Below are 24393 nucleotides of genomic sequence, written 5' to 3'. Positions count from 1 at the left end.
CGATGGCTCATTTGGAAAGCTGTGATGGAAAAGCAGGGTTAGAGGGAGATTTCTGCAGAATAACAAGAATCTGTCTCCTGTATATTTATTTCACTGCCAAAGAAGGTGAGTCTGTGTGAAACGGTCTCTGTTCAGGGAGACCAAAGCAGGAACAATTTTACCTTATAGGTTAAGTTTCTGTTTGCAGTTAAGACAGTTAAGAATAAATTCCTAATTATCCCATGCACGTTAAGGTTTCTGTTTGTAGTTTCAAAATAAGCTCCCGCTTGTCCTGTGTTACGTCCTTGCGAGTTAAGGTTCCTATTTGTAGTTAAGAATAGTTCTTGTTTCTCAGATCTGATGCAAACTGCCAACCATGTTTATCAACCTAGACTCGAGATCCCATTCACACAGTGTATATCCCTACCCTTGTTCCTTCTTGTTCATTGTATCTTTCTAACAGTACATAACAGCCAACTTCCTCACCCCTGGGAACACCTTATGTCTCCTAGAAAGAGAACCTCAAGAGGCTGGCAGGGCCTGCTCTCTCCAATTCTGTCTTAGCACCAGTCAGCTGGCCAGTTCCAGGCGCACCCCGAAATACAGCTTGGTTTGATTGGACAACAATTGGTCTTTTGTCCTGGAGGTTCTCAGGTAGACATGGGATGAGAATTGACACGCAATTTAACTGTAGGTATTAGGACTGACTAGGAACAGTTGATTTTGGACATTTTAACCACTCGTGCTGTTTTATACCTCTTTCTTTGTTTTTAGTCTCAAAGCTGTTGCAATGTTTTCAACGCTTCGATTATAGTAACAACAACTAAATAAGAAAAGCATAAATACTCCAAGCACCAAAGAAACAATACTCAAAACTGCCCGAGTGTGAGCATTGATTAAACTCTCTCTGTATGCAGCTTTATTAACAGTAGTGAGGTTACAAAATAATACTACATACACTTTCCTTTGTTGTTCTTTATAGGGAACCAGAATGTTTTAAGCCAACAAGACTGCCAAAACTTGCTGGATAAACAATCACAAAAACATTTTTTAAAAGGAGTGTCCAAGATAAGCATTTGGGGTCAAACTCCCTTCGAGGGAATGCTAAACAGCATGTTATGGGGTAAATTGTTAATATTTTAATCCCTTAGTTTTAGTAATTTAGAATGGAGAATATTTGGTATAATTTGTATTGATAGGAAAAGAATTCCTTCTATTGCTGCCTTGTGCCAGAGCTGGGGCAGGGGTCCGGCTCTCAGCAATTATGAAGGTTGAGTGTGTTGTAACTAAGGGAAAACAGATGCAACAGACTGACTTTGTCCATTTAACTTAGTAATTTAGTTGAATTCTGAACACATTTGGGCAGGATGATGGGAGTGGGGGTGGGGAGCCTACCTCCCATTTCCAGAGAACTTCTATTTACATATGTGTTGTAAAACACACATATTATCATTATTACCCTGTCTTAAAGCATAGAGCCTTTCTAGACCACTTCCTTATTACCTCAACTATAATACTTCTTCATGTCCCCACCATCCAGTCACCGACCTTCTATTTCTGACCCATCCTTACAACAGGAAGCGAACATGAGATGCGCTCAGTGTACTGAAATTAACTCGTCAGTTGGAGATCTCAGGTTGGCCCAGGAGCCCAGGGAAGATGGACATACTCTATTAAGGTCTGGCTTCCTGGACACATTCTTATTGGCCTTCTGGCCCGTTCAGCAAAAGGCAGCTTGGGTTTTATTGTTTTGGCTGCTGGGTAACATGGTATTTTCTGATAAACTGAGCTAGTACATGGATTTAATCACGGAACTCAGGCATTAACAACAACAACAAAAAGAAACACACAAGTCATTTTCTGTGAGGAAAAATAAACAGAAGTGCATGTTTGGGTCCTGACTTGGGGCTGTAACCGAATATAGGTAAGCATGAACCACAGTAAAGCCATGTAAAGTTGGAAAGTGTGCTTCCGGGGAGCAGCAACCTGGAGATGGAGTAAAGACTTGGAAGGTGACAGAACATTTTGCGTCTCCTTGCATTTGTGTCCCTAGCAGCAGTGCAGGCTGTTCCGGGACTCAAATAATCACTTTCAGGTTCCATACTCTATCAACCTCAGTGCGCGCAGGACTCGGTAAGCCTGGTTGTGTTATTTTCCGAGTCTTCGGATTAACAACACAGAAAATAAGTGACTGCGATTTGCCCAGCTGTAAGGGGCCTGTGGTTCATCTCTGGAAAGCTACCGCGTGGTACCTTACCAGCTCCAACAGAGATCTCTCTAGTTTCTGTCTCCCTCCCCATGTTTTATAATCCTAAGATGTTACAATGCGCTGGCTTTTATTTCATGTAGAGCCCTAGGTCTTTCTCTTCACCCCTACATTCTCTATTCGAGGAGCAGTGATTGGCACGCATAAGTGAATTACATGTTCGTTCACTTATTTGTAGCCCACAATGCGGGACCTCTCTCTCTCTCTCTCTCTCTCTCTCTCTCTCTCTCTCTCTCTCTCTCTCTCTCTCTCTCATTACCAGTGTCCTGTAGGCTTTTCTGTTGCAGAGCTGCGTGTATACTGCCATGAGAAGATGCAGTGGCTGCCCTCAGCAAGTTGTGGCCAAACGATGCGTTGAAAATGGAGTTTACCTCCCCGACACCATTGCATCGCTGATAATTTAGGAGCTCGGCCAGGGATTAACTTGCTCCCAAAAACATTTCCTCACAGAGTTTTGTTTTCCAACCTGCACAGTCATGGAGTCAAAGAGGCAGCCACCTTTCGATGTTCCCTGTGATTGGTGAAACGCCTCTTTCTCCCCGTATTTCTGTGCTAATGATGTCTTCCTTATTTACATGTTTACAGTCTGTTACTGAGCGCCAGCACTGAATACCCCAAACAGAACTTTTTTGTAAGGGGTGATGAGGAAGGTTATTTCAAAAGTGTTTTATTGGAACCCCTTTCCACAGTTGGAATAGAATGTAGCTATCCCTCAGTATCCTTGGGAGACGAGTACCGGGACATGCCCCATCCCTTGCTAGAGACCAGTGCCTGTGACACTCATGTCCCATCTACAAAATGGCATAAGCTATTTACGTACAACCTGCTCACATCTTCTCTAAGTTATATCATTTTAAGGTATCATCATATCAAATATAATGCAATGCAAACTGTTGCATTGTATTGCTGGGTGGGGGGAGAAAATATTTGGTACATGTTTGGAACATGCAATTTTTTTTCAGATATTTTCATCCTGGGTCTAGCTGCCCCTACAGATGTGTTAACCCACAGACAAGGGGACCGGGCCTTAGACGTGACCATTACAACTACAACACACATGTAGTACGGAAGGCTGGGGTTGGTGACAACCGAGATAGAGGTCCAGATGCCTATCCAGCCCTCTAAATTCTCTAATCGTACAGAAGGCATCGCTGATAGGCACTTCCTTCCCAAAACAAATATGCCATGAAGAATAAACTGATATATTAAAGGAAAATATGCATCATTTACTACAATTCTTCCCCTTTCTTCCAAACTTGGCAGATGACTCAAGGAAATGATAACAGGAAAATACACTTTGCTAGGCATAGTGGCATATGCCTTATCCCAGCACTCAGGAGGCAGACAGACAGATCTCACTGAGTCTGAGGCCAGCTTGGTCTACCAATGAGTTCTAGGCCAGCCAGAGCTACATAGTGAGACCTGTCTCAAAAAAAAAATACACTTTAATTCACAAAGCAGTTTGGAGTAAGGTAAACCATAAAGAGCATTATTGTTGGCTTACTCTTTTAGGTTAGCTATCAGCATTCCTCGGTGAGGAACCCACCTACCTATTCATCCGGTGATTGCCAAGTCCTAGAACCCCAAATATTTCCTTCATCATCTCCATGTAAAAGAGGGGTCAGTAAAATTACTGCTATTGGCTTCCCAGCCAAAGGCTAAGCTGACAATAATATTCAACAACTTATGTTATTTGGTGATTATTCAGGCTAATGTCAGAGGTTATATCTGTGTAGGATAAAGCTGTACCGGGTGGTACATGTCTGTAATCCCAGCTACTGGGTAGGCTGAAGCAGGAGGAATTTAAATTCAAGGCCAACCTGGGCAATCTAGTAAAATCCTACTTTAAAATAAAAAAGAGGGCTATGAGTGCTGGCACATACTTTTAATCCCAACACTCAGGAGGCACTGGGAGTTTGAGGCTAGCCTGGTCTACCTAGTGAAACCCTGTCTCAAAAATTAAAATAAATGAGGACTGGATATGTAGCTCCCTGGTAGAGTACTAGTGTGCTCCAGGCCTTTGGTTTGCCATCTGGCGCTAGGAAAAAATAGTCTCTGTAAGGATAAGAGACAAAAGTGGAAATATTTCTAAGAAAAATGCCAAATGATTTAAATTTTCACTATAAATTAAATGACAGAAAACTGTTTTCTTTTCTGAGAGTAGAATTTTATGATAGAAAATGTCAGAAGCTTCAAGGACAGGATGGGGAGAGGGGGGCGGGTACACGCCATTAATCCCAAACTGTCACCGTGACGTTTCCCAGGTAGAATGTATTGCTTTCCATAAAGCTTTGTAGTTATGTCATGAGATATTTTTAAAAATTCTTTCCAGTCAAGTAAGGGGAAAGAAACTTTAATGTTGAAATATAGAATTAAGGCTATTATGGATGTGGACTATTTTAATTTGGAAATGTGAACTGGGTATTTTCAACGTCCCCCAAAGAATGAGAGAGGAAAATACTCCTTTGGATAGGAAATCACATAGTCAAGTAAGTTTCACGAGTACAGCGTTGGAAAATCTCAGCGCGTGTGTGACTGCTATGAATTTAGGAAGCGAGCCTCCTTGGAAGAGCGCCTGTAACAAACTCCGTTGGCCACCCAGTGGCTGCAGAGTGAAATTGCTTCTTTCGTTGACTAATGGCCCTTTATTTTATTGGTGGAAGATTGGGGAGGAAAGACTGAGGTAGATGGTGCTAAACTAAGAATTTAAAGCCGTCCAGGCACTCCTCTGGATCGAATTGAACCACCATCACTGTAGTAAATGGTGTATATTTTCCTGGTGGCCCACTCACAGTTTGACCACATTGGGAAGCAATGCGTTCAGATACTGACCGGCACGGAGGACACCGAGCTGGCCCGTGACTCGCGGGACACGCTGTTGGGCATGGCCAGCGTGCAGCAGGACACGCCCACGGTGGCCTCGGGCAGCTCGTCGTCCTCCATCCACTCGTTGAGCTCCGGGTTGAAGCACTGGATGCATTTCTTGTACTTCTTCTCGCCCTCGTTCCAGCCGCCCACCAGGTAGGCTCGGCCGTGCAACGCCGAGACACCCGCCGTGCTCACACCCACGGGCAGGGGCGCCACGAAGCTCCACTGGCGAGCTACGGGACTAAAGCTCTCCACGGTGAGCACGTCCACACGCTCCCCGCGCGGCCCCAGCTGGCTGCCCCCCATCACGTACACCCTGTCGCCCAGCGCCACCGAACAGTGCCAGCCTCGGGGCGTGCTCAGCCCCGGCAGCTCCTGCCACGCGTCGAGCGCAGGGTCGTAGGCGCACACGGAGCGCGAGTACGCGCTGCCGATGTAGCCGCCCGTCACGATCACGCGGCCGTCGGCCACGGCGCTGGCGTGGCAGCACCGCGCCACCTCGAGCGGAGCTTTGGGCTGCCACTGGTTGGTGGAGGGCACGTAGCACTCCAGGGAAGCCAGGCTGCCCTCGGCGTTGCGGCCGCCCACCGCGTACAGGAGCCCGTTGAACACGCTCAGGCTGAAGTGCGTGCGCTTCTGGTTCATGCTGCCCAGGTGGATCCACGTGTTGAAGCGGGGATCGTACCTGAGATGAGAGAGGACAGTTTGATTGCGGGAGCTGGGGGACCCAAGTGGCAGAAGTGGGAATCCTGACCTTGTTCCCACCCCCTGCAGGGAAGGGCCCCAGTTCAGCTCCGCCTCTAACTTCTCCACCCCGCTACAGCTCGTGTTCCCCCCTCCCCAGCTCATTCAGAAAAAAAATGCTGAGTGGATGAATGGGTGGGTGGGGGAGCATCCTCATAGAAACAGGGGGATGGAAGGATGGGATAGGGGGGTTCCGGAGGGTAAACTGGGAAAGGAGATAGCATTTGAAATGTAAATAAAGAAAATATCTAATAAAAGAAAAAATTAAAAAGAGAAAGAAAGAAAGAAAGAAAAGAAAAGAAAAGATACTCCCTTCTCTCCCCATTCAGAAGATATTACCTTTAGCCATACCCCCAAACAACCAAACCAAACCAAACCAAACCAAACCAAACCAAACCACAAAAGGATCCCACCAAAATCTCTTTCCTGTAACAATTCTTCCTCAACCCGTCCCCGGATTTAATGGGTCACAGGATTAAAACTGGACATAAGAGGGAACCGGTACATTAAAGGCAATTCTACCCATTTTTCAGACACCAATACCCCTAGCTCTTTCTTGCTGCTTAATTAGGACGGGAGTTGCCTGATTAGTTTCTTCTCTTAGAAAGTTCTCACTGGCAGAGGGTTTTAAACCTCTAACCTATCTTTCCAATGCTTTTTTCGGAGTCTTGGTGAGTGGGGGGTAAACACACATGAGACAATAAGAGTACCCTAAAACTTTTGCTCCTTGGTTATGTTTCATTTCGTACCCTTGCCATGACATTTGCACCTTTTGTGACCACTTCACAGACATGGAAATTTAACTATTTTTACCATAGACAAAGGTGATATGCATTTTTGGACAATGTAGTATGTTTTTGCCCTTTTTAGATGTGTTTAAGTAACGGTATCTTCTATGCGACTCAACCCTCAAATATTTAAAATTAATTAGCTGCCCTGTTTTAATAATTGTATTCAATTTACCAGCTATGAATATCACAGCTGTCAATAGAGGAACTTCAAGACAATTTGGAATATTTTATTGTTTTTTAATTTTTTGCTATCTGTGTGAATATGTGTGTGACATGCATGTATATGTTGTGTGCAAGTGTGTATATGCTGTGTGAGAGTGTGGGCCTGCACATATCATGGTGCATGTAAAGAATTTGGTAGATAACACTGGGTCTTGGTCCTTGCTACAGACAAGGTGCCCCTTCTTTCTACTGCCTGAGCCTGTTTCACTGTCCCACAAGCTCCTGGCAACTCTTTTGTTCCTGGCATTGTCTCCTCTATAGGGGTGTGCTGAAATCACAGGCTCACGCCCTACTGTGTCTGACTTTTTCTGTGTGTCTGAGGAGCTAGTCTCAGGTTATCAGGCTTCTGTACTAAGCACTTTACCCACTATCCCCTATTGCAGATGGGGAAAATCTCTGCTGTGTCTGTGTCAAATAAGGATCAATAGTTAGACTATTTTGCAGTCATGGACTGCAAAAACTCAATCGAAAACCAATCCAGTCAAGAAGTGAACAAATCAACTGAGAAGACAACTTTCAAAGAGAAAACATTAGTGGCCAATAAATATATGGGATTTGTTCAATATTCTTAGCCATTGGGGTAATACAAATGAATACTTCTTTGAGATTCCATTTTACCTCAATCAGAAAGGATATTTTTAGGACAACAAATGACAAAAAGATTAGTGAGGGTGTGGGAAAAGAGGGATCCTTATTCACTGCTGGTAAGAGTATAAACGGTGACTGAAATCAGTATGGAGGTTCCTCGAAGTGGAACTGTCATCTACCCAGAGGATGTGAACCCTGAGAACTCCGAGTCAACACACTGGAGAGACGAGCACACTTCTGTGCTCCTTCCTGCACCATTCACAGTAGCCAGAAACTGGAATCAGTCAAGATGCACAACAGATAAATGTGCACATAGAATGTATGAGAAATGCACAACGGAAATGTTCAGAGATTTAAATAATGAAAGCATGACATTTTGGGAGAAATAGATAGAACTGGAGAGCATTATGTTAAAGTATAAGTTAGATCTAAAATAACAATCCCAAGTTTTCTCAAATGCAGGATTGCAGAATTTAAATCTCTGTGTCTCTCTCTATATGTATCTCCCCCCCCCGTGTGTGTGTGTGTGTGTGTGTGTGTGTGTGTGTGTGAGAGAGAGAGAGAGAGAGAGAGAGAGAGAGAGAGAGAGAGAGGTAGAAAGGGAACCATTAAAGGGGAGGAAGAGATTTTAAGAGCAGGGTGGTAATGGATTCATGTGATATAGAAACAGAAGGAGGACCCTAGGGAACCACAAAGGGACCAATAAGGGAGAGACAGAACAGGGAAGGAGAGTGGGCAAGCAGTGTGCATAAGGCATAAGGGGTAAAGGCATGTATGTATAAATGTGCCAAATCAAATTCACCTCTTTGCATGCCCACTGAAAAATATTGAAAAGTGAAAAAAGAAATCTAGGGTGCATACGTGTTGGACGCACTTTATATGAAATATGCACAATGTCTAAAGCATTACTACTACTACTACTACTACTCCTACTACTCCTACTACTACTCCTCTACTATTACTCTACTACTCCTCTACTAATACTCCTCTACTTCTCCTCCTCTACTACTCCTCTACTACTACTTCTCTACTCCTCCTCCTCCTCCTCTACTACTACTACTCTACTACTACTACTCTACTTCTACTACTCTACTACTACTGCTACTGCTACTGCTCTACTACTACCACTACTACTCTACTACTACTCTACTCCTCCTCTACTACTACTTCTCCTCTACTACTCTACTACTACTCTACTTCTACTACTCTACTACTACTGCTACTGCTACTACTCCACTACTACTACTACTACTACTACTACTACTACTACTAATCTACTTACTACTACTCTACTCGGCTAATGAACTAAGATAACAGGCATTATTAATTCTGGGTCAAGGCAGTTTCTCCACATTTCGATTCATTGGCATTACCAACAAAGCAATGGGTACCTGCAGAAATTGCTGACTGCATGCTTGGCTTGGTTTCTCGCATCATTCTGGTCCTCACCACCTGCTACATAAAGGAATCCATCCATCACAGCCACACACTGATTGAAACTCTTGGCTGGCATTTCTGTAAGCTTGCTCCATCCATTTTCAGGGTCTCTATATAAAACGTCTCTACTAAGGGACTTCTCAGTCAGGCCAGGGCGTCCCCCGACAGTGATCAGAACCCGGCAGCCGCCTCTAATTCTTGTCCGCCTAGATTGCAACGTGTTTTGATGATAAGGTAGTAAGTGGTAGTTCATAGCATCCACAAGCAGTTTATGACAATCAGCGTCTTGCATCATTCTCGGTACGGTTTGAACGTAATTGACCAGGTCTTGTGCAGAGATGGTACCAAAGCGAATATTGCTTAAAAGATCCGCAGCGTGCTTCACTCTCTTTTGGTCGAATTCTATCCATTTCATTGCAATCTGGAATGCTACCAGCTCAGAAGGCAACTGCAAGTCATCATCTATGAGAAGCTCATTAATCTGTTCAAACGTCAGCTTCATAAATTGTTCGGAGTCGGCAAATTCAATGAAGTTATCCCGGATAAATTTCTGGGCCGTTGCTTTCGCATTTTTCAAGCAGTATGTTTCAGCCATGTTAACAACATACATGCAGTTCTCAACACTGATCTCTCGGATCAGAAAGTCGCTGCACATCTTCACAAGAGTGTGGATCTGGAGGTACACAGCAGCAGAAATGATGCTTCCTATTGTGTATAAAGAAAGGGTCAGCTTTCCCGTGTATGCATATGCTATCACGGTGGCTAGGCCTAAAGGGGCGATATCATTGAGGTCTACCCTTTTTGTCGATGGATCGTTTTTAAGGATATTATAGAAGTACTCGCTGCAGGAAGCCATCACTGACTTATGGACATCAAAGGACTTGGTTTTGGTACCGATGACCAAGTCACATAGAAAGCTCTCTTGACGCATTTTACTTAAACCTTCCAGGAGGTTGGGACCATAAGAAGTGTCTGTTAGTTCGGAAGAAACACAGCTAAGGCTGTTTTCTCCCCCCAGGAGCCCATTTAGAGCATTCAGCTTGTTTAGGGGGCTGTCTTCCACGATGATGGTCATCTCATTGATCTCGGGTTTGTTCTTCTTGAGAGTCTTCTTTTTGGGTGCCATGTTAGCCACAGCGCTGTCAGAGCCCACAGCTCACTGAAGGAGAAGAATATGAATATATTTTAATTTGTGCTTTGGACTTTGAAATATCATACCAGAAACTCTTACAGGAATGGTTTTGTAATTGCATAAAGCACGTTGATCCTCAAACTACGTTTAAAGACATTAAGCGAGACGCACATCTCAGTGACACTCTTTCAAGACTCAGACATTTAATATGATTCTAGAGAGGTGTGTATTTTCAGACGAAATCTCTCAAAGGATGTATTGCCAAGCAATTCTGTCCTAGCAGCCACGAGCAGTTCTCTGGTTCAACTGTGGAAAGGCTTAACCAAGCAGTGAATTCTGACTACCTTAAAGGTTTTCCTCTAAAAAATATTAAAGTTTAGGAATCCATGCAAAATTATAAAATTTTATGAAAAGAGGACCCTTTTAGCAACATCAGTGGAACTTACAATATTTGAAGCTATACCTGCAGTTAGAATTTAATGACCCTTATATAATATGTAGGGTTTGCCAGAGAATTTAATGGAAAGAATCTGTGTTCTTGCGACCCACACTCTCTGCCCAAATAGCACTCATTCCTACGCATGTCTAGTAGGACATAGCAGGACAGCAGCATGGAGCAGGAGACCAGAGGATCTGCTTGTTTGAGGCACTTGTTTTTTCTCACTCTGCTCAAGTTGTCATAGTCACGTTCATACTTAATAAACATATGTCCTTTCTCATTGATTTTTGCAGTTACTTCCCAAAATGCATTGCCCTGATGCGTTGAATGTCCCCTTGTTGGGTATGCTTAAGGAAATTTAAAAATACTTTGTTCATCAAGAGATTATTAGATACCCATCCACTACTGCATGAATGGACAGCAGTTTTCTGGAAGTGATGGTGCACAGTGAACGTGTAAGTTGTGCTCGCAAGACAAGGTGGGACAAATGCCAACTGAAAGGAAAAGGCTACATTTATAGCAGAAATGTAGGCCTTGTCTGGGTCCTTGGAAGAACCCAGATAGTCAATGTTTTATTTGTGCACATAATGGGCTTTCAGAGAAACCCTGAGCTTGGAAGAGTAATCTGTGTTCCTTTTAGACTAAATGGCTAAGTAGTCTTGTGCTAGCTAGTTTCATGTCAACTTTACACAGGCTAAAGTCTTCAGAGAGAAGAGTACCTCAATTGAGAAAATGCCTCCATAAGATCACGCTGGAGACAACCTTAAATCTTAAAATTGATGGAGGAGGGCCCAGCTCATTGTGGGTTCCCCCTAACCCCCAACCCCAGCTGCTGGTCTTGGGTTCTATAAGAAACTAGGCTGAGCAAGCCATGAGGAGCAAGCCAATGATTAGCCTTCCTCCATGGCCTCTGCATCAGATTCTGCCTCCAGGATTCTGCCCTCGCTTCCTTTGATGATGGAGTGGAAAATTAAGGTGACTATAGTAACCCCAACGAAGACAATTTTGCTTCTCTATTATTAGATGCCTTTTTCTTAGTGGCGTGTAGTATAGAGGTGATATTTAAAACAGAGGCCCTGCTAACCAGAAAGGACCCAGGCCATAGCGTTGAAGCTGGGTCTCAGAGAGCACCCCGAGGTGACCTGTATAATTCTTCAGTTCTACATCATGATGGGGGCCAGGGCATCCTGAGAGACTTCCGGAAGGTTTTTTAACATTTTGATATGCTGAGGCTCTGGGGGAAATTTCAGCAGAAGATTCTGAGCAAGTGTGACTGGTGGACTTTAGGATCAAGGCTATCTAATTTATGGTTTTAAATGTTTTCTTCTACCCTGTTAGTCTTGGTGTCATTTTTACATGAGCCATCTCCCTTTCCTTAGTAAGTTTCCAATTAGCTTACAATATTAGAACTGTTAGCTAGAAGTAAGAGTAGGGGTGGGAGCAGTGGGAGAAGGTACTGCAGACACTGGAGCAAAGGGGAGGGTGCTTTTGCAGGGAGTCAGCAGCTGAAGTGTTTTGATGGTTTTTAGCCAAAGAGCAGGCTGTAGCTGGTACTGCACAAGACAGGTGCAGTCCTAACAGGAATTGCTTCTGACTGGAAGAGCTGGGCAGCAGAGTTTGTGGGAACCACATTCACTAGACCATGAAGGGAGATTCTGCAAAAGATTCAGGAAGGAGAGACCCAGTGGGATCTCGAATCTCCCAAGAACCCTGGAGATGACAGTCATCTGGAGAACTTAGACTGTTTTTCTTAAACTCTTTTTAGTATGATTTCTCAAAAGAAAGAGGAAAACTTGGAATAGTTAAGTTAATAATTCTGTCAGTGCCACAGCAGACAGCTAAAGCACAAAGGAAGTGGTCACGGCGTAAAAAGAAATCAGTGGGTGGGAGGGCTTCCTCTTTAAGTTGGCTCTTGGTTGTCATTTGTTGGTTTTTGAGACAAGGTTTCTTATCTCAGGCTGACCTTAGACTTTATAGGTGAGGGTGATCTTGAACTTGTGATCCTCTGGTCTCTCTACCTCCTGAATGATGGAATTACAGGTGTGCAGCCATTTGTCTGGTCTTAAGTGGTACTAATCAAGCTCAGAGCTTTATGGTTTCTAAGCTGTCAAATCAATTAAGCTATGTCTCTACTATTCACCTCCCAGCGTGGTTTTGTTTGTTTGCTGTTCTTTTGAGCTGCCGGGAATCACATTCTAGTTGAGCATACAACCAGCAGATCACAACCCCCCAGCTTAGTTTCCATATTTTCTGCGGTGTTATATACAACATGAATGTATAAAGCCTGTGGAAATTTTACGTGCATGCCAAAGTGTGCAAGAGCAGCAGTCAACCTTCCTACTGCTGTGACTCTCTAATACGTCACATGTTGTGGTGACACCTGTTGGGGGTTGGTCTGGGGCTGTGTATACAAATGCTAAATTCTGCACCCCCAAGAGCTGGTTGCCCCCAGAGGAGAGAATGCTCACTATCCCAGCCTTTGTTGTGTAAACCTTGCTCCCAATTTAAAGCTAGTTGGTTAATAAAAGGCTAGTGCCTGTGATGGGGCAGGGGAGAGAGAAAGGCAGGACTTGAGAATCCAGTGAGAGGTCTTAAGGGGAGACCAGGGAAAGAAGGAGAGAGGAGATAGAGAGAGGAGGAGGCCGCCATGAGAGGAGATGGACCATGAGTACGTGTCCAGGAGAAGTGTCTCTGGAGGACAGGCTGATGGAGTAAAAAGACAGCTTGGGTGAGACTCCAACAGCAAGTAACAGGGGACATATGGCTGGGACGCAAGTTAGAATAGCTCAGAAGCTGCCCAATCTAGGCTTACAGCTTATAAATAAAATACCAGGATTTTGTGTCTTTTATATGAGCTAGCTAGAGTAAATCATTAAATTATAGAACCCCAACCATAAAATTATTTTTGTTGGTACTCAATAACTGTAATTTTACTATTGTCACAATTTGTGATGAATATGTAATTATAACAAATTGTAAATGACAAATATCTGTGTTTTCTGGTGGTTTTAGGGGACCCTTGTGAAAGGGTTGTTCAACCTCCAAAGGGGTTTCGACACATAGGTTGAGATCCACTAGTCTAGAGCAATATGATCCTATAGGGCTGCACGTCATAAATGCAATCTAAAAACTTGAGGAGCTGCATCGGAAAGGTAAAAATGAATAGTTAAAATTAATGCTAATAAGTGACTTATTTAAAAGGGGTAAACATGGGTGAAAGGAGGGAGACAGAAGGGAGGAGAAGGTAGGGGAAGAATTAATCAAAACTTAGTAGATACTATGGAAAAGTCATATGGAAACTAACTACCTCGTAAGCTAATTAAAAACAAAACATTAAAAAGGGCTATAAAGAGAAGTAGAATTGGCTAATGCTATTTCTAGAGCCGTGGCTTATTTATCTAAAACCCTCAATCTTAGAATTGCTACATATCCTTATAAGTTGCTTATCGGGGGGGGGGGGGGGGATACTGAGACATTAAGGTGGAGCCAAGCTGAACTAGAAGTCTCCTCCTTGCTGGCTAGCTTTCAAAATGCTGGAAGGCATTAACAGGCTCTGAGGGAAGAAAAGTCACTGACATTCTCACCCCGTATGCTGGGATTTACTGTGCTAGCAAGAGAATTGTGCACAGTGGTGCGGCTTGAGGCTCTGGGGGTAACCAACCGCTTTCTGCAGGGAGTTGAGGTCTCCTTCCACAGAGGGAATTCATACCTGATAGGAAACCTGGTCAAAAGCCTATGATGAAGAGTCATTGGTTTAGGGAGGAATGTACTATGGATGCTTGGGTAAATGGATGCACTGTCAACCTGTCTTCTAAATATCTATGCTTATAGGCAGCCATAACCCAGTGCCGTTTTCAGCCTTGGGCAGAGAAGCTTTATTGTACAGTGAACATCAGTTAGTGCAAAGAACCTAGTTGGTTAGAGTGCTGAGAACTGAGTGAACTGTTAAGTCTGCAGTCCTATATGTGACATCTATATTACTCCCTCCAAGGTTCAGACGACACTGCAGAAGAGGAGACAAAGTATGGGCTAAAGGATGAGGAGGAATGTCCTAAATAGGCATGTGGACATAAATTGGTCATTATACTCCTGACATCACAGAACCTCTGGGTATTTTTACAAGACTAGAAAATGAGGCTGTCAATATCCCATCATGGATGGAGGAGGGCCTTGGCAGTTAATGGTGCTGGGGGCGGACAAACCATTTTCAGAGATGTAGCCACTGGGTAGTTACTTATGCTCCAGTACATAATTCCCTGCTCATTCTCATCCAAACAACCCTGATTAATGACTCTGGATGGATGGATGGATGGATGGATGGATGGATGGATGGATGGAATGAGGGAGAGATAGAGACAGAGACAGAGGAATTTCATGGCGAGTGAATTTCATGGCAGGAGTGAGAGGACAAGAGATGGCAATGGCAGGTGTACATATTCAAGATAATTTATATGAAATTATTAAATAATTAAAAAAGAAAATAATACCTGTCTCACGGGGTTGCTGATAGATACAATGTTAATTTTGATTGTCATCTTGATGGGGTTTAGACTCACCGTGAAACACACATCAAGGTGTTTACACAAAGGTTTAGCTGGTCAGCAGCCCTATCCTGAGTGTGGATGGTAACACCCCATGAGCTCCAGTCCTGGACTCAGTGTGGCCAGTTCCTTATGCTTCTGCCATAGTTCCTCCCTGACATGACCATTACTCTCAACTGTAAGGTACTGACTTCATTAATGAGAAAAGTAACCAATGCAGAAGGCTGGTCTGAGAAACAGGGCCATTGCAATGATAAGCATGACCATGTGGTTCATAGGTATTTGCAGAGGAATGAGGAAGAGTTTGGAACTTTGGATTGACTGTGTTACAGTGGAGGGCCATGCATCTAAGAATATAGGTGTAGCACGGATGAGTTGGGTGACTGTTATTGTTTTTTTCTGCAATTCTACTAGGCTGACTTTCTTTCTTTCTTCTTTTGTTCTTTCAAGTTTATTGATGTATGTATATGAGTACACTGTATCTGTCTCCAGACACACCAAAAGAGAGCCTTGGATCCCATTACAGATGGTTGTGAGCCACCATGTGGTTGCTGGGAATTGAACTTAGGATCTTTGAAGGAGCAGTCAGTGCTCTCAACCATAGCCCCCTCTACTAGACGTTCAAAGAAGAGCAACAAACAATATTTTACTCAAAAAAAATAGAATCAGAAGGAGCACATCCAGAGTCCTACAAAACCAGTGTTGCTGTAATACCATAACCACAAGCAAAGAAAACTGCAGGCCAATACCTGTAATGAAAATGGCTTAAAAAGCCCAAGTAAAAGCCTTGCAAGCTGAATACAGGCATGTGTGCAAAATGCCATCCACCAAGTCGAGTTGGCTTATTCCTATACAACGTACATTAATCTATAAGTGTAATAAATCATATAAATGCTCTTGAAGGAAAAATTACATGATTATATGCATAGATACAAGAAAAGCCTGTGACAAAATTCAACATGCCTTCATAGAAATAAAGTCCCAGAGAGAATAGAGCTGAAGAGCCCATACCCCAACACAGTAAGGCATATGACAAACCCACAGCCAATAGCATCCTAAATGGAGAAAGCTTCATGCGATTCAGTCAAAACCAGGATGCAACAGGGCTGTCCACTGTCCCTCAGTCTCATTCAACATAGTGCTCAAAACATTAGCTAGACAATAGAAGGAAATTAAAGGGATACAAATAGAAAATGAAGTTGAGTCATCTCTATTTTGCAGATGATATGACATTATACATAAGATATTCTACAAAAAATAGTCCACCAAAAGCCTAGAAATAATCAACAATTCATCAAAATGGCAGAGTACAAGACATATGCACAAAACCCAGTATCCTTTCTATACACTAAAGCCAAGATACTGAGAGAAAGAGAGCATGGACATAATCCCATTCACTATAGCCTCAAAGAGATAAAATAATGTAAACCTATCCAAGGAGGTGAAAGAATACTACCATGAAAAATTTAAATCTCTGAAGAAATACTGTGAAAGACACTAGAAAATAGAAAGACATCTTATGTTCATGGCCTGGTAGAATTACTGTTGTGAAATGATCACCCTACCAAAAGCAGTTTACAGATTCAATGCAACGTTTACAGATTCAATCAGAATACCTACTTCATTCTTCCTAGAAGTTAAAAAAATCCCCAAAAGGTATACAGAATCACAAAAGACTCCAGATAGCCAAAACAAATCTAAGCAAAAAGAAGAATCCTCAGAGGGCTTACTATTCCAAATTTCAAGATGGACTACAGAGATATTGCAATAGACCCACTATGGTACTGGTACAAAGACAGACACGAGAACGGTGGAACAAAATAGAACATCCATGCATGAATACATAGAACTGCAGCCACTGGATATTTGACAAAATGCTGAAAACTTACACTGAAGACAAGAAAATGTTTTCAACAAAGGGAAAGGTGCCCATGGGCAGGAGAACAAAATTAGACCTGTATCTATTTCCCTTCATAAAATAAACTCCAAATCAAAGACTTCAATGTGGGATATGAAATGCTGAAACATAGGCAGTGCCCTACTATCTATCTATCTATCTATCTATCTATCTATCTATCTATCTATATATATATATAAGGACCTTCTGAATTAGATTCTATTTGCAGAGGAATTAAGACCAACAGCTGACAAGTGGGACTTCATAAAGTGAAAAATATTTTCTACAGATAAGAAAAAAATCGAGTAAAAAGGAAGCCCACAGAACGGGAGAGAATCTTTGCCTGTTATGCATCTGAGAAAGGATTGATATCCAGTTCATGTATACATATATAAATCTATATATAATATAAAACTAAAAATAAATATAAATATGTAATATAAGATATATAGTCAGAAGCAAAGAATAGATGTAATAATGTATATATAAATATATAATATAAAATATAAATATATAAATGTTATATATATTGTATGCACACATTTTATATATATTCCTTGCATGTATTTATTTATATGTGTACTCAGAAACAAAGAGTGAAGGAAACAAAGGTCAACTAAAAGTGGGCTGTGGATCTCAAAGTGAGTTCTCAAAAAAATGATTAAAAATGTTACCTCAGAAAGTGTTCATCACTTTTAACAATTAGGGAAATGCAAATTAAAACAATCTCAAGAGCAAAGAAGTGCAGGCCGACAGGAACCGGATGTAGATCTCTCCTGAGAGACACAGCCAGAATACAGCAAATACGTAGGCAAATGCCAGCAGCAAACCACTGAACTGAGAACGGGACCCCCGTTGAAGGAATCAGAGAAAGGACTGGAAGAGCTTGAAGGGGCTCGAGACCCCTTATGAACAACAATGCCAAGCAACCAGAGCTTCCAGGGACTAAGCCACTACCCAAAGACTATACATGGACTGACCCTGGACTCTGACCCCATAGGTAGCAATGAATATCTTAGTAAGAGCACCAGTGGAAGGGGAAGCCCTGGGTCCTGCTAAGACTGAACCCCCAGTGAACGTGATTGTTGGGGGGAGGGCGGTAATGGGGGGAGGATGGGGAGGGGAACACCCATATAGAAGGGGAGGGGGGAGGGTTAGGGGGATGTTGGCCCGGAAACCGGGAAAGGGAATAACAATTGAAATGTAAATAAGAAATACTCAAGTTAATAAAAAAATAAAAAACAAAAAACAAAAAAAAAACCAAAAAAACCAATCTCAAGATTTCAATCTCTCTCTCTCTCTCTCTCTCTCTCTCTCTCTCTCTCTCTCTCTCCCCCTCCCTCCCTCCGTTCCCCCCCTCTCCCCTTCTCTCTTCCTCTCTCCCTCTCCCTTATGGATGTTGTTCCTACATGTGAGCTCTCAGCTACTGCTCTAGTACCATATCTGCCTGCCGCCATGCTCCTCAGAGTGATGGTCATGGACTCCAACCCTTTAGACCATGGTCCCTCAGAGTTACTTTTATTAGTTGCCTTGGTGTGGTATTTTATCGGAGCAATAGACAAGTAACTAAAATACCACTCCTTGTTATGCTCAAAGGACTCCATATCATACGGCAAAGATCCTCGCACAGTGTGTTCATTGATGTCTATTCACAGTAGCCAGGAAATAGAAACAATACAACTGTCCTTCAACTGGTTAATGGGTAATGAGAGTGTGATACATGCTCACAACGGGTTACTACTCAACTGTAAAGAAGATGAGGTCATGCCATTTGCAATTAAATGGAACTAAAGATATACTGAGTGAGATAAAGCAGGCTCAGTAACTTGGAAGTTGCATGTTCTCTCATTTTAAGCCCCAGAGACTTATATGTATATGTTGAATATGGTAAGGTATGTAATGAATACGGGTGAATATGTAACCTGTAGTAACCACAGAAACCAGGAAGGCAAGTGGGGAATGGTGGGAAACAGGTACTATGAAGGGGTAATGGGAAAAATGGTTGGGAGGCTTTGACTAGGGGTAGGGAAGGAGTAGAATACAGAGGGAGAAGAGGGAAATGAATAGCACTAAGAAGTTTTGAAAAGACATATGAAATCATACTATTTTATGTTTAACTAAAATTCTATACAGATACATATTTAAAGATGCTACATCACTTGGGTTGTTAATCTTCTCCCCCAGAGCCATGGATGATCTAATAAGAATTCCAGTACTAAGTATGAGAACTCTCCTCTAGAGTTGTTGGTTAACAGAGTCCAAAAAAATCAATAATATAGCCTATTGCTGCTCTCGGGTGTCTTCCAGGATTTGAAGGTGAGGATCTATGTTTGAGGGCACCTGTACTTTAACATAGACATAGGACTTGGAGGGTGGGAGCTGGAACTGACCTGCAAGCCTTACCCTCAAGGACTGGCTCTCATTGTATCAGAAGGTCACCGAGGTATAAGAGCAACCAGTAGCCCTCCCTACCCAGTTATAAAGCCTATGAGCCACCAACGTGAATGGACAAGCAAGATACCCCAGATGGTGAAATAGTGACATTTGTATCCCAAGAGGAAGCAACAGCCGTATAATTGAATTCAAGGCTGAATCAACTGGATTGAACTCATGCCTGGCACTGTAAACCTCGCCAACCACCTTTGGCTTCAGAGGTCAGGCACAAGAGGAGAAATTACTACACTCAAATTTCTATACCAATGTATTTCTATTCTCTAAGTGTCCCCACCGATAAGAATAATTCTCACCATTCATCAAAGAAGCTTCTTTTTGCAAGGACTGGAAACTTTTATAGCGATCCACACTGATCAAAATGCAGAGAATAAGTGAGCATAGGGTGCCCAGCCCTGACCTATACATCTGCAGCACAGCTCCTGCACAGGCTCAGGGAAAATCATGGAAGATGGGGAAGAAAGACTGTAACACCTGGAGGTCCAAGATGCCTATTAGTAGATGACGTCTTCTAGACAGGACAGGGGAAAGGCACGGGTGCAGGATATTTGATTACATGGTGAACCATGAGATTGTGTTATTTACTAAAAAAAAAAAAAAATCCCAGTTTTTAGTTGTGAGGTGGTTCAGGGCTAGTGTACACCTTTAATCCAAGAGCTTTCTGTTTTTGTAAACAGGTTTAAATAAAGTCAACCATAGGTGAAGCAGGCAACAAGGAGACAGGAAGTGAACATAGAAATTAAGAGGAAGTCAGGAGGATGGACAGAGAGACACAGGAAGTAGAAGGGAGGGACATTTAGATCGAGGGATTTTGGAGACCACACGGAGGAGAACTTCTTTTTCCTTTTGGGATGTCAGCTGAGGAGGAAGGTCAGCAGGGCACCAGGCTTTCACCTAGCATCTGGCTCTTGAGTCATTAGTAAAATCAAACGATTGAGATTTTGGTAAAAACAACAATCCACCCATGAGCTCTCAACAATATGGTTCCCTGAAAAAGACTAGTATAGTAATTCTACTGACATGCCAATGCAGATATATACATATATGAATATATCTTACCTCACTTTAATTTACTCATTTGCCTACAATAATCTAGAATATTCCTTTTCTATTTCAGGATAAATCCCAAATGCATTCTATTCATTTTTTTTTATTGAACTTATGCATGAGTTGAAAACCAGAAGCGGCTTTAACCGGGTCTTTACAGCTTTTCCCCCATAAGCTAAGTTCATGCTTCGTGGCATGAACCACTTTGTGTGCTAGCACTTGGCGGCCTGGTCATCACCATGTTTCCTGTTTACCCAGGAGGCTTTGCTCAGGTCACAGAGCACTGAGGAGTGAGTTCCGCTGCACTCCCACCTGGGAGAGGGGCTTCAAGATTCTTTCCCCACTTTCCTGAGTCCCATGCTGAGTTGTTCTCACTCACGGTGGCTCTGACGAGTTCTTACCTTTATGCTCAAAGGGAAGAAGAACTTTTCAGAGTGGTCTTGGAACTATTGATGACATGCGCTTTCACAGAGTTCCTGCCATAGTAGGAAATGTTGAAGAGAGCTGGCCGTCCACAGCATTGGAGCTTGTGAGCCGAGCACGGCCAGTCCTTCTCTGCCCTTCGTGGATTAAAGAAGAGACCTTGCACGGGGTGCAGAGGGTTAAAGGAGACTTTGCCCTACTGGAGCCTACTGAAGCCCTACCTCCTACCTCCGTTCCTTGGAAGGTACCCAGATATAATAATATTTAATAACTGGCAATGCTGCCACTGTCTCGTTTCCTCCGTGCCCTATCCCTCTAGAGGCGTTCTCCCCGGAACTGGGGAGAATGATAAGAATGGGTACCACACCATTCCATAGGCCCTTCCTCTCTGCCCACACGGCTCCTGTCTCCTAGGCAATTTCCACAGTGAGGTGATGGTATAATATATTCTATACCTGATTAGCAACTAGGCAGGCTTATGCAAATAATCACATTGTCCATCATCTTTTGTACTTGCCAAATTTAAGTACATTAATAATTCCAAAATATAAGCCTCCATTTCTCTCTAAGTCGTTTTATAGACCTAGGATATACACAACACATAGGGCTTGTTGTATGTTAGCGTCTTGGTTATCTATATAATTCTATTTTTAAAGTTTAAATAATATAGAAATGTTAAAATAAAAATATTATACTATGCTTATTTTACAAATGGAGAAATCAAAATTCAGAGAGTTAAATTTTTTTCTATAATCACACAATTCATATGTGATGTGTGTTGGAACAAAATTCAAACCCACACAACACCCCGTCTCTGTTTCTCTTTAATCCAAGTTCAGTTAGAGCTCACAGAAGAGGAAAAGTTTTTCCAATGTGAGAACATTGAGGCAGAGTGAGGAAGACACATGACTTATAAAATCAAATTATACACAGGGAGACTGTGAGAAAGTTCTTTCCAGCCCCAGTTGTCAAGGTATTTTTGAGTGAGAAGTAAAGTTATTGAGGACACATAAGTTCTGTGGGCTTCTTTTTCATGTTAAAGGTGGTAAGGATACAAAACGCCAGTAGGTTGGGCTACTCAAAAATATAAGTGCAGAGAGAGGAGGGTTTTATGAAATTAATTTGTTGATTAGGTGTCTTCTTTGTAGGCATCAGATTGAACATGAAATTACCACTTTTTTCTTAAATATTGTCAAGGTCATACATTTAACGTAAGAGCTGCAGTTCGACTTATTACAGACATCATAACTCTAAATACAAAATTAACTACAATCTGATTCTTTGGATTCAAGATACAGGGTTAAAAAAATAAAGAGATTTTGGTTTTGTTGAAAAAAAAATTTTTGAGACAGGGCCTCTCTTTATAGGTCAGGTTGGCCTCAAAAATCACAAAGATTCAGCTGTCTCTCCTCTGAGTGCCGGGATTAAAGATGCACCATCAGGGCCAGAGGAGTTTCAACAAGAGGCATTTCTTTGATTTGTCTTTTATGTTTGTTAGGGAGTTAGAAATTGAGTTTATAATCATTCCCCAACTACGGTCTGAGGAAACTGAGTCTTAAAGCCTTAAATTTCTTTGCTTATCACAGAACTGAAACTGGATTTTGGTATCAGTTCTGCTCTAACCATGTGCTTGACTGAAATGCAGTGTTCTGGGTGTTAGTTTTGTCAGGTTGGAGCGATGGTCCTATTAATTCTGTAATCTTACTGGCATTTTCCGCCATAGGTGCCGGGGTCTGGTCTGGAACTACGTCCTCTCAAACAGCTGTTTGACTCCCCAGAATTAACTCTTTCTCAGATAGACATGAGTCTGATGAAGAGGAACTTCTTTACATTGGATCTACTCAACTAGTTCTGACTTATCACTCAGCAAACAAAATATAAGATGCATTCTTAGGATTTCAGATAAATCAGAGCACACACACACACACACACACACACACACACACACACACACACACACTAACACTTATCCCCAAAGCTGGTTTGTATTGGTAGTTTATGAGGAAGTTCAAGTTGAATAGGGCACCCTGCATTTTTTTTTTTTTTTGTTCTTTTTTTTCCCGGAGCTGGGGACCGAACCCAGGGCCTTGCGCTTCCTAGGCAAGCGCTCTACTACTGAGCTAAATCCCCAACCCCCACCCTGCATTTTTATCCGGCAATTCCACTCTGAGTTTGGCCCCCGATGGTCCGTGAGCCCGGAGGGCTATTCTGAAGCCCACAGTCCACGTGTCTTCATCATAAAGTGGCTCAGTTAAGTTTTTTGTTCATTTGTTTTCTTTTTTTTAAGTTCCTGAAAAAGTCCACAATCCAAAGTAAGTCTAGAACCACTGTGCTGAGATTGCCAAGAAATGGAAACGTCACCGTGCCCTCACTTGGAAGCGGGCACGTCTGTGTAAAAGTATTGACTTTAAATAAAATCATTCCTGTTCTCAACCTGATCTCTGGTCAAAGCCTGCAGAATGGCGGTCACTCATGTGACAGCATTCTTCCTACCGCCCACCACCCCGAGCATGCACGTGTGCTGAAGCATCACTGTAGCTGTCATGAGCCGGGACCTGGATCCCACAGGACTTCTGGCTAAGGGTGAGAATCAGCTGTGCCTGCTCCCTGCCCCTGTAGCATTCCAAGAGCTTCATCTGTCATTTGTTGGGCCCGTCAGCTCTGTCTCCCGGAATAGAAACAGGCTCGGCCCAGGCTGCCCATTTTTAGTTAAGTCTGTTGAAACAGGGATTCCAGTTTGCCATTTTGACACCAAAATGATTTTTTTTTTAAAAAAACGTGAAACATAGATCATGATAACCATATGTACACATTTAGAATAAAACTATATTTATTTTCAGTCAAATGACAAATGTAGGGTATTTGCGGGGGCGGGGGCTCAGTTTTGTGGAGAAGTTATATTTTGGGGAGTCAGAGAGTTCATTTGAGTTTAGTATTACTAACTCAGCTAAAACTGGTCAAATTGTGTCTCTCCTAACCTGTTGTGTTGACTAAACCACATGTTTAGTGGTTGCTAATGAAATTAGAGATGGCATTCTAAACTCCCGAGCAAGCCCTAAGAATTTTCATTGTTTCTTCTTCTCTATAAAATAGTAGAAGAAAAACATATATGACTTAGAGATTTAAGACGATCATTACAAAGCTCATGTAATTTTACTTTTATAGCATATCACTCATACATATCAGTTACTGTGTCTGTTTCCTTGGTTACAACATTCCTCAAATTCCAGGACAAAGTTTTCTGTCTCCCAACTTCAGATCAAGGGACATGACCTGTGGCACCCAGCTGGAGATACCCTGCAGGACAATAGCTCTACTGGCACCAACGTTCAGACACCCCCACTATCTCCCACCCACACAGCCATACACACCCTAGGATCCAGGCGGCAGTTGGTAGTTGCGGTCCCAGCTTCTCTTTCCTGGTGTGAAGTGAGAGCCCGCTGGTAATGGGGAAGGTTTAACAGCAGACTCCTTTGGGGATGTGATTTGTGGAAAGAAAGGGAGGGCGGGGAGAAGGGAAACCCAGTGAGGAGTCACCAGCAGCCGCCTGACAAACCCTAGTGGCAGT

General features: G+C 42.6%; 1 protein-coding gene across 1 annotated transcript; it reads right to left on the bottom strand.

Annotated features, from left to right (window-relative positions):
• Window positions 1–888: 888 nt before the first annotated feature.
• Klhl31 (kelch-like family member 31) lies at window positions 889–24247 on the bottom strand. The gene is made up of 3 exons (NM_001108170.2): window positions 24197–24247; window positions 8850–10054; window positions 889–5798 (listed from the first exon to the last, which is right to left on the bottom strand). The coding sequence occupies exons 2-3, from the start codon at window positions 10019–10021 to the stop codon at window positions 5066–5068; spliced, it is 1905 nt and encodes a 634-aa protein (NP_001101640.1). The 5' UTR covers window positions 10022–10054; window positions 24197–24247; the 3' UTR covers window positions 889–5065.
• Between the last annotated feature and the right edge of the window lie 146 nt (window positions 24248–24393).

This window comes from Rattus norvegicus, chromosome 8, assembly GCF_036323735.1.
Source record: "Rattus norvegicus strain BN/NHsdMcwi chromosome 8, GRCr8, whole genome shotgun sequence".
Taxonomy (NCBI): domain Eukaryota; kingdom Metazoa; phylum Chordata; class Mammalia; order Rodentia; family Muridae; genus Rattus; species Rattus norvegicus.
This window is presented reverse-complemented; position numbering and strand designations above follow the sequence as displayed.